General features: G+C 40.8%; 1 protein-coding gene across 1 annotated transcript; it reads right to left on the reverse strand.

Moving 5' to 3' along the window:
- Positions 1-1,695: 1,695 nt before the first annotated feature.
- Positions 1,696-10,977, reverse strand: LOC131251616 (homeobox-leucine zipper protein ROC8-like). Its single transcript, XM_058252453.1, has 10 exons — positions 10,404-10,977; positions 7,256-7,373; positions 6,916-7,104; positions 6,368-6,826; positions 5,638-5,739; positions 5,344-5,553; positions 4,642-4,819; positions 3,967-4,235; positions 3,787-3,876; positions 1,696-3,327 (listed from the first exon to the last, which is right to left on the reverse strand). The coding sequence occupies exons 1-10, from the start codon at positions 10,604-10,606 to the stop codon at positions 2,938-2,940; spliced, it is 2,208 nt and encodes a 735-aa protein (XP_058108436.1). The 5' UTR covers positions 10,607-10,977; the 3' UTR covers positions 1,696-2,937.
- Positions 10,978-11,378: the final 401 nt, after the last annotated feature.

The raw sequence follows: 11,378 nt of genomic DNA on the forward strand, positions 1-11,378 counted from the left end.
CCTGTTAATAAGGTCGAATATACCTAGATGAAGGGAAAACACAAATATCAGCTTGATCCTAAATTTCCGTGGCACCAACTTCGTTGATCCTAAACTTCCGTGGCGCCAACTTCTCAACACTAGGCATTTAATCCCCACCGTGTGGTCCACTTAATTGGATCTGCCTCATTTTTAGGCTTATACCCTTATATGAAAAGGCAAAATGAATGAACGGTGCAGATAAAATCCATACATCACAGTGGCCGCTCCGAGCCATTGCCTCTGTCAAGCTCGGTATACGTGAGGGTAGTACCTACTTTTGTGCAAGATCTAGTCCGTTCATTTTGTGTGCCCCACCATGCATGGTATATGAAAATGTAAATATGCTGAGTGGGCCAGACCAACGGGCTCTTAGATACCGCCCAACCCCAGCCCAATCATAAGCGGCCTTAAATTTTTGGTCCAAGTCAAGTTATAGGTGTACACAAGTCGAACCAAGTCGAGCTTGGCACAGCTCGACTCTGCTCAGCCACTAGTTGACCCCAGCTCAAGCTTGGCTCGGTCCTCAAGCCTGACTGGTTAGCTTAGCTCGTTTCAGTCAATAGCTCGGGCAGTTCAAGCCTCCGGGGCATTTTCTCAAACGCATAAAGTGCACCTTCAATTTCTCACGGAATGTAAAGCAGCAGCATCGGTTTATACAAGTATTTCATCAAACACCTGGTAGACAACATAAAAATCAAGATACAAAGGGTATTTGTTTCGTATCCATACCTTCCTCGCCACCAGCTAACACTTCGTTGAGTCATTTCATCAAACATTTGCTGAGCAATATCACTATCAAAATAACCGAGTTACCTAATTGGTTTGTTTCGAGTTCAATTCCAGTTAGGGTTCGATCCGAGTTCGATTCGAGTTAGGGATCAATCCGAGTCAAGTCGAGCTCGAACTCAGCTCAAATTTTTTTGAGCTTAAAAAATCAGTTCAACTTGGCTCAAACTCAGTTTCGAAACGAGTCGAATTGAGCTTTTTCAAGTCGTGCAGGCTAACCAAGCTAACTCGGTTCGTGTACAGCTCTAGGTCGAGTCACAGACCTAATCTTTCAGTCAAACTCTAGGTCGAGTCACAGACCTAATCTTTCAGTCAAACCCAGCCCAGATGACCACGAGCCAACCCGGTCCATTGATTGAGGGCGGGAATCCCTACACACTCCAGTTTGGATTCCACCAACTTTCCAAGAAAGTCCAGCAGGTAAATGTGCACATGGATTCCCGCCAGCCTCTGAATCGAAAGTGGGCCATGTTCATTTCACAATATCATGTTTTCAGACACCTCCATACACACACATGGTCCAGCCTCCACACGTGACCTCACATAAATGCAAAAGCTAAAAAATGAGAATCCCATTTCAACCAGAAGGAGAGCCACGTGCAAAAAGGAGAGATCGTACGTAGGGTCTTCATGCATCACGTGCACATGCAACAGTTTGCACTCGTGGGGCCCACCGTATAACGATTATTACCGTTGATCTGAACACAATAAATTTATGATGACAATGGTAGGAAATAAAAGTCAAAGGTGGATGATGAAATGGTGGGACCCATTAAAAGGATCGGTCCAGATCACTGAAAAATGGGCCCCACTTTTATAAAACAGATGCAATATGGGACACTAATCAGGCTCTGATGAGTGATGAATAATTCCTTAGAAATCAGTTCATGCAACTAACAAAGCAGATGCTACCTTTTTTTTTCTTTTCTTTTTTTTCCCACCCCAGCAACCACACCAAAAGATTACAACCACCACAGCGGAAATTGAGATTTTCAGTTGTAGTAGAAAAAACATAGATAGTCAAGCAGTCAATACAAAGTCAACCATCAGAAGTCAATACCCGAACCATATTAAACCTTGCTTCGATGAAGTGATGAGAAGAGAAAGGTGGTGGTGAAGGCATGAAAGAAGATTTCTACTATAGCAAGGAACCGCTATGGTGCGTTCTTGACTCCCTCTTTTAAGGACCGACTCTGAGGTGAATTAGGAATTCAGTAGTCTGTGATAGCAGTCGACATCCAAACCATCTCATCCTCGCCGATTTTGATCTCATGAAATGACAGTGAAGAGTTCTACTATAGCAAGGAACCGCTGTGGTATGTTCTTGACTCCGTTCTAAAGATTCGCTCTGGGTGGATTGTGAAATGGGTAGTCTACCATAGCAGTCAATACCCGAACAGTATTAGACTTTGTTGAATTTGATGTAATGAAATGATGAGAATAGGTGAAGGCATATATGTGAAAGAAGCATCAACTACAGCAGGAACCACTATGGTGCTTCTTGCTTGAAGGTGAATTCGCTAAACAGTAGTCTCTAATAGCAGTCAATACCTGACACTTGCTGTCATAAATGATGATTAGGGGTGAAGGCATGAAAGAAGGTTCAACTACAACAAGGAACCACTATGGTGAGCTCTCGACTCCCTCTTTGAAGGCTTAGTCAAGGTGAATTGGGAATCAGAAAGGCTACTCCAGCAAGGAAACTTTATGGTGCGTCTTGACTCCCACATGAAAGAGTTTCCCAGGTGAATTGGATAATGGATAGTCTACTACAGCAAGGAACCACTGTGGTGGACTCTTGACTTCCTCTTCAAAGACTCATTTAAGGTGAATTGGCAGAATGGGAAGTCTATTACAAGAAAAAAGGCCAAAGTATGGTGACTTGTTGTGTGACAGCAAGGAAACCGCTATGGTGTGTTCTTGACTCCCACAATAACGACTTGTTCTAGGTGAATTGGGAAATGGGTAGTTCTTTAAATATTCTTCAGTGTTGTGAAATGGACAGAAAGAGCAGCTTCAGCTCATTCAAGGTCAATCAATCCGAGCCTTTAAAATCTCACTTGAATGCAAGACACCAAGACTCTTGAGTTCATCTGCTCTGTAGTTAAAGTGAGAGAGAGAGAGGTTTGTTCAGGCACCAGAGCAATTCAAGGCAGCCTTTATTTGCTGGACAGTTGTACTGATCAGGTTATTAACCGTCGTCACTGATTCGAGATTCAGTTTCGCGGATGGCAAGCTGCTGACAAGTATTTGAAATGCCACTGTGATTAGTGATCCCGGCGACTGGGCCATGCTGCCTTGCAGATTGGAGCTCGTTGAGGCAGGGCCAGTGTTGTTGGGCCGCCCATCAGGGGAGATGACGAAGCCAGATGGGAGGAGGGGGGTGTAGGCCAAACCCTCACCGCTCATTGCGATGTTGATGGAAGGCAGGTCGACGGGAGCATAGACTACAAGCGAACCCGACAAGTCGTTGCAGCTCTCTTGGAGGATCAACATGTTGTTCTGGCTGGCATTGAGTGCCTGTCATTCATCATGGATAGTAGAAAGCTTGGTTAGAAGCCAAGTAATAGCAACATGTGCAATTGGCATTTACCAAATGACATGCGTGTGAGAGAGATCCATGCCATTCATCGGATGCGCCCCATCATTTATGTGCGTTAGGCCAAAAAGGAAGGCAGTCCAATCATCAGGTGGGCCACATGTGAGTGAACAAGTGCATAGTGTTAGAAATGACTGGCCGTGCATGTCCACATTCAGCAAACATGTGTGGCCCACCTGATGATCAGACTGGGTGATTTTCACTGCCATGGTAGATGCATGGCTGGGCCCACCTAGTGAATGGACAGATCTTGTGCACACATGCCACAAAGCCACATGTGGGAGAGTTTTGTGAGTTAACCTTAGCAAGGCACAAACTAATAATCCATTAATTAGGAAAACTAAGAGGAGAAATGAACGAGACCCAAGTGAGGAACTTACACGTAGAACGGATATACAGTTGCCAGGGTTTGAACCGTTTGCGATATGGGCCACCTCTTGGACTGAATTACCATTGGAAAGAACATCCCACTGAAGGAACACATACAGAAAATTTAGAAGTTCCCAGCAGTCCATGGGATTAATAGTGGAAAGAAATCAATTGATGGATAGATTCAATACCTGAGCTCGAGTCCGTTCGTCTCTAAAGAAATTGAAAACATCTTGTGAAGATACAGGCAGCCACAGGGAAGTTGCCGCGCTGAGAATAACACCGTTGGGCTGGCTCGGATCCGTGCTCTTGTGGACACTGACTCGAACTCCGATGTCGTTCAAACCAGATAGCGTGGTCCACCGTTGGCTGCTCGAAGCGCTTATGCTAGAGCAGAAATTGTTAATCATCTTCTGGGCAAGCTTCATCATGCTTCTCTTCCCATCGGGCGATGGAATCACTGAACAAAATCATTGAAATCATGCACCTAAGCATCAACCATCGACAAAAATGCCATTTGATCCACAATCCATTTGGGGCCCATGGTTCTCTGAATGAGACCATTGATCCAAATGTCCAAAAAATCTCACTGATGGGACAATCCTAACCCTTCAACTCGTGGCCTGCAGCAAACAGATAATTAATAAAAGAATAGCAGCAAGGGTCCACAAGTTGACGGACGAAGCCAACTACAATATGACTCGGATCTTCCATCGCAGAAGATGTTCGGGGCATGAGACATGACCCATCCATCTAGTCCCCATCAGACTAATGGTACAGATCAAACCGTAGGCCCCATTTGAAAAAACTGGGGATCATACATTTCCTCTTATCTTCAGACATCTAAAAGAGCTTTATTACAGTACCTCCAAGGTCCTGAATTGAGGTGCTGGGCACCATCAGACATGCAAATCTTTCACACACTCTTTGTAGGGTAGTGAGCCAACGCTGGGCTCCAAACGCCATCCCACTATTGATAAGCTCTCGGTAAATCCGATGAGTGGCGGTCTTCTCTTCAATTTCCACATGTTCCACCCATGTAACCTATCACGCATTCCGATAAGGAGGAATTATATGATCCTCAATCCAAGGATACAATAGCATTCTCGAACCCTTAGTTTGTACAAGTGGAACCCATGATGTGGTGATCCAGACCATTGCCCTGATGGGCCTCAGTGGATAAATGCGGTCCAAGAATCTCCTTGATTGTAAAAATCCTAGCCCTTCCATTGCTGGCCTGCGAATAGATGATTAAGTAAAGAAATGAAACAACAATCTACATTCAACAGAGAAAACAAGGCCGAAGATTGAATGGGCTAGGATTTCCTGTATGGGAGATTTTGGGGGCGCAGTCCATTCAAAGTGGGACACATCGGGTCGACAGTCTGGGGCCCAGCCTGTTTCAACTAAAAACACCGAGGACACTACACATATCCTCAGATCGAGGATCATATAAATCATCTCCCACAAAATGATCATGAGATATCGGTAGTACTTAGTCGAATACAAGTAAAATAAGAGGTGGGAGAGGCTTGACAGCAGAAAGAGACGGATGTTTGCTCAATCACCTTTGAATATCCGTTGGGCATGTCTTGAATCAAGCAGCCAGAAGGTAGTCTTCGGGAGCGGGACTGAGGTATGAACTGATTCACTCTAGAGATATCGAATGACACATCTGCTATGGCCCACGAGCCTTGCTCTATTTGTTGACAGTAACGGAGGAAGTAGAATTCGCGCGTGGGGACCAGCGGTGAAAGTACCTGCAATTCCTCGTACATCTAACACCGACCAGAAATCAGGAAAAAAAAAATTCCAAGAAAAATGCCCAATGTCTGAACGGAAGGCGAGCACGCCATGCCTACCAGTTGCAAGGAACCGCTCCGATTTCCCGCCATTCCGGATGCAAGAATTTCAATAGTCCTTGCATTTGAAATGATTGTAGGAAAAAGCTCCATCCATTTGCTCTGTAGGAAAATCAAATTCTTCTTTACTGAGAAAAAGAAGAGAAATTATAAAAGCAAGAAAAAGGCTCCAATGTTCTCAGTAGTATAACTTTTCTCTTATTGTTTTATTAATAATTTATCTGGATTGTCCGTTTGGTCCCTCCCATTCTTCATGGTCCACCATGAAAAAAAATCATTATGAATGGAGGAAACTAACTATCCAATCAAAAGCCTAAAAAATGAACAGTCAAGATTGCTCATAGAAAAATAGATCACAGTATCAGTTTGAACCATCCATGCAGTGCACCCATCTGAGATTGATTATGCTTCTAAAGTATCACTTAAAGCAGATGATCCTAACAATCTGTCGACAGATTGGAAAACGGACAGCTGCTTCGATCATCAGATTGGTCTGATACGAGCTGCATGGACAGTTCAGATTAATTGAATAGAATAACCATGTGCCCGAATGCAACTTGAAATGGTACTAAAACTTACAGTGCCATGAGAGCAATAAGGCATTTTATGAAAATCCCAAAATTTGGGAAGTGGGTGTTGATCAAACTAACAATAATAATAAATAAATAAATAAACAAAATAGAAGAAAGATACGGAATCAAAGTGCAATAGCGGCAATGATAGAGATCACCGAGTCCATAAACATGTCGACCAATGCCAATGCATTCATGATAACCAGGCCTGCATCTTTTGATGCTTCGATGCGGATATCGGGATTTTTCAAGTGGTTCGACCTCAGAAAAATCCTCTCATAAGAATTACGATCGAGAACCTCCCTCCCGTCGGTCAGCTTCATCCACAAGGGTTCGTTCGTCTGCAATAGTCTGATTAGTTCTTCCATTGAACTGGTGGCAATCTCCACCATGAGAGACTTCTCCATCTCTGTGATGCCCGGGACCTGCATTGGCAGTGGGGCAACTGAAGAAGAACTTCCAGGGAGAAGGTCGAGATCAAGGGAAGGGCCAATTCCTGGGACCCCATAACTCCCAACCGTCAAATCCAACAACGAAGCAGCTATCGGTTGTATCGGAGGAAGTTGAGAAATAGGCCTTCCTATGTACTTTGAAGCAATGCTGGATACTCTATCAAGCTGTGAATTTTTCACCAAACAAAGAAAATGAATGGAAGAAGATGAAAACGAAGAACCAAAGAATCCAAGTATTCCAGAAAAAAAAAAACCTCTTCTTTCAATCTAGCATTCTCCATTCGCAGTTTCTGCTCATCGAAATATGGATCCTCTCCGATGGGTGGGCCCCCACAAGAGGGGCAGATCACATTCTTCAGAGCCTCTCTGATCGCAATGTTTTCGCACCGAATCTTGTCATTCTCCGCCCGAAGTGCACAGTTATCAGCACGTTCATGTTGTGCCTAACATCGATAAATTGCCACATTTTCTTATCAAATCATATTAAGTAGTGAAAAAAGAAAAAAGAGAAAAAATAAAAATAAAGAAGAAGACAATCTTTGTAAATACCCAAAACAAGAATGCTAAAAACTGCAATGGAGAAAAATTGATCACCTTCATCTGGGTCCTTCTGTTCTGAAACCAGAACTTGATTTGGCGAGGTTCTAGCCCCAAATCCCTACTCAGCTGCATTCGTTGCTTCTCATCTGGATGCGGGCATTCCTTAAACATACTTCATTCCATAGAAGAGCATCAATCAGGTCAGTTTGCCACCAACATACACAACCTACTATTAAGAACTTGGATGGATAACTAACTATTCAAACTAACTGAAAAAAAAAAAAAAAAATGAGCCAGTGTAAACCCCCGAAAACCCAATACAAATAAGAGATCAAAAGGGAGAAAATCTTGAAAAATTTCAAGCTTTTGTATTAGCCAAACGGTGGAAGACATGAACCAGATTGAATTTCCACCATTGCATGCATAAACCAATTCTGAAAGAAACAAAGTCAAGTACTTGAATGGGTATCTAAAAACACATACTAACACAGTCAAGTACTTGAACGGGTATCTAACAACACATACTAACACAATCAAGTACTTGAATGGATATCTAAATACTAACACAGTCAAGTACTTGAATGGGTATCTAACAACACATACTAACCCAGTCAAGTCCTTGAATGGGTATCTAATAATACAAAGTAATTTCCGACTCCAAGAGAAGAAAAGGTAATGGAAAACAGTATTAGCAACAAAAGCCATGGAAAACCAATACAAAGACGAGTTTGAAAGACATATATGAGGTACTAATTACGAAAAATCAAAAACGAGTTTGAAAGACATATATGAGGAAAGACACATCAACCTGATAAATTTACTATCAGTATATCCCTAATCCGACTAAGAGAAAAAGTTATTATTTAAAAATCAAAGGGGCAGCTAACCGTTCAAAATAATTACAAGAAATCTAAGAAGGCTATTTGCCACCATGATATAGATAAAACTTCTTAACACAAAAATAAATAATAAATAATAAATAAATAAATTGTTACCATAAACTCAAATGGGCACTTAAATGTTCTATTAGAGAAGAGGGGAGGAGGTACAAACCAAGGTTGGAAAAACCATAGCTCTGATACCATGTAAAGGAAGGAGAGACAGAGAACTTGGGAAAACTAGAGACTATAGAGAGAAGGCTCTCTAATCCTTTGTTTATTAAGATAACGCTAATCAATACAATATGGTGTCCCAAGGAAGCACCGAAATAGGATACAAAATACAAACTCTAACATGCATCAAGAAAAACCACAACCGTTCTGATGCTAACTAAAGAAAGCTAATGTGAGAACACTATTTACAACAAAATTCGAAAGCCAAAATAAAACTAAGAACAGGTTGAAGGAGAATATCTCATTTCGAGCTTTCAAATTAGCACTAACTAGATTTATTTGCCACCATATACACACAGACAGACTCAGACGAAAACTCTTTATTAGAAACTCAAAAGTAGCTACTAACCATTCAAGCGAACTTCAATGATATCCAATGCCATTCTATTTCAAAGTGAACAAAGCTAGACCAAATCACTACCAAGAACAAAAAACCAAAATGCTGAATACAAAGAAGAGAAAAAGAAAGACAAGCACAAGAATATATATATATATATATATATATATATATATATATATATATATATATATATATATATATATATATATTTTGAACTCTTGAATCCGCCAAGCAGTAGATACACGATCGAAATCAACTTGCCGCCATCACACACATAAACAGACTCCAACACGATCATCCTATTGAGAACTCAAATGGGGGACCAACCATTCAAATTTACTATCACTCCAACACCAAATGAAGAAAGCTAAGTAGAACCAATATTCATAACAAACGCCCCACAGACTCGTATGAGTAAGAGATCAAAATACAGAAAATCTCAAAAATTCTTATCGTTCGAAATCATGAAAGTTCCAAGTGGTGAAACACGCCAACCAGATCAATTTCCCACCGTTACACACATCACCCTACTAAAAAAAAAAAAAAAACCCACCAACAAGAACTAAAACAGGTAATCGACCATTCCAATCTAATCATAAATGAATTAAGACCAAAGCGTGGAACCTCAATATATAATGCAAAATCACAGTAAGAAAAATACTCAAAAAATAAAAATAAAAATAAAAATAAAAATCTCATTTAGAGACTCTAGAATCTGAACCCAACCATCTTAAATTGCAACCATTGCATGCATATGCCGACTCCAACAAAAACCCATTACCAAAAACTCAAATGGGTAAACTAAACATTCAAACAAACTACCAAAAAAACCACATTCATAAACATTACAAACAAGGAAGAAAATAAATTAAAAAAAAAAAAAAAAAAAAAAAAAAAAAAAAATTGAAAAAGCTCATGCATCGACTCTTGAATCTTTACCCGACCAGCTTAGATTGCCACCGTTGCGAACATACACCGACGATGACAAATGCCCATTACCAAAATCTCAAATGGGTAACTAAAAATTCAAACTTAAACCATCGGAACAAACGCCACACACACACACACACACACACACACACACACACACAAAACTGTAAAAAGCTCACGAATGGACTCTTGAATCTTTACCCAAGCACCCAAGCAGACTAATTTGCCACTATTTCGCATATACACCAACTCCAACAAGTACCCATTACCGAGAGCTCAAATGGACAACTAAACATTCAAGCTAACGATCGAGGGAAAAAAAACCCACATTCGTAAACTTTACTAAAAATAAAAACCCAAAATCCCAACATAAGAATACAACAGATATAAAGAATAAAAAACCCAACTCTTCAGACTCTTGAATCTGCATCAACCACCATTCCACACAAAAACTGACTCCCACAAAATCCCATTTCCAAAAATTAAAATGCCTAACATTCCATTCAAATGAATTACCAAAAAAAAAAACTAAAAACTAAAAATAATAACAATAAAAAAAAAAAGGAAGAAGAAACAAATCCACATTCATTCTGATTGCAAAAAATAAAATTAAAAAAGAAAAAAACCAATACAAAAGAGAGAGAGAGAGAGAGAGAGATCGAAACCACTCCAACTGAATTTTTAAAATTCACATTGAATCTGATTATGAAAAATAGATTTCCAAATAACCCAACTCAAAATAAGTCACCAGCATCAACCAAAAATCGAGAGAGAGAGAGAGAGAGAGAGAGAGAGAGAGAGAGAGAGAGAGAAATCTTACGATTCGAGCTCTTGAATCTGCCGGACAGTATGCCTATGATACCGCTTCTTCTTCCGATCGGAGCCGTCCAGATCATCTCCTGACCCACCACCCCTGGGCCCACCACTGGTCCCACCTTCCATGCTACTAGTAATACTCAACAAGCTCTTCTTACCACTCTCATCTCCTCTCCCCTCCAAACCAAACAGCCCATTTGAATACATCAAAAACACCCTTTATTTCTCATCGAGAGAGAGAGAGAGAGAGAGAGAGAGAGACGTTGGCTATGATTTTCAACCTGTTTGGTTGTATTTCCTTTGTTTTTTTGTTTTTTTTTATTCTGCTGCTGAGAGTCATTGCACTGAGTCTGAGTGTATGAGCAAATGTGCATGAATGAAGGGTGTATCTGCAAATTTAGAAAGTTTGGTGGGGGTTATCGGAATTTAAGGAGGACCAAGAGTACTTGGCATTTTTGTACCTCAATCCAAACCGTGGATATGGTAGGACCCACTTCCAATGGGGTATTTCCCAAGGATCATCATGAATTTGATGATCCTAATCTTAATTGAAGTACTTTTTTCCTTGATTAATCTGGACCGTCCGTTGTTTCTCATTTTGACCTTTCAATTGATGGGACGAAAATCGAGCGTTTGGGATCATGTGATAGGAGCGATTTTACTCAATTCACATCGCAGCGAAGATTTGGACGGTCTGGATTCATGTAAATGCATGCCATCTGTATATTGGCATGAATGGGAAGAGTGCAGCAGAAGAAAGCTGGAGAGGGGGTGGAGAAATTAAAGCGGGGAAGAAATTTGATACTCTGATAGAGTGTCATTCTTCATACTCGAGCATTGAAAATTTGTCCATGTAGAAAACGAACAATCGAATTAAACCGTCTAAAAAGTGAAATATACTTTAGATCAATCACAAACCACTATTTCCTCGAATAAAACTTCATAAACCTATGATTGTTGGACATTTGATGAATGGTTG

This window comes from Magnolia sinica, chromosome 7 (genome assembly GCF_029962835.1).
Source record: "Magnolia sinica isolate HGM2019 chromosome 7, MsV1, whole genome shotgun sequence".
NCBI lineage: Eukaryota > Viridiplantae > Streptophyta > Magnoliopsida > Magnoliales > Magnoliaceae > Magnolia > Magnolia sinica.

Excerpts from the sequence above, each read along its gene's own strand:
- LOC131251616 (XM_058252453.1), bottom strand. The coding sequence starts at position 10,606 with ATGTATTCAAATGGGCTGTTTGGTTTGGAGGGGAGAGGAGATGAGAGT. Across the intron at positions 4,236-4,641 it reads CTCAATTCAGGACCTTGGAG|TGATTCCATCGCCCGATGGG; the intron begins GTACTGTAATAA and ends GATTTTGTTCAG. Across the intron at positions 3,328-3,786 it reads ACTGTATATCCGTTCTACGT|GCACTCAATGCCAGCCAGAA; the intron begins GTAAGTTCCTCA and ends GATGAATGACAG.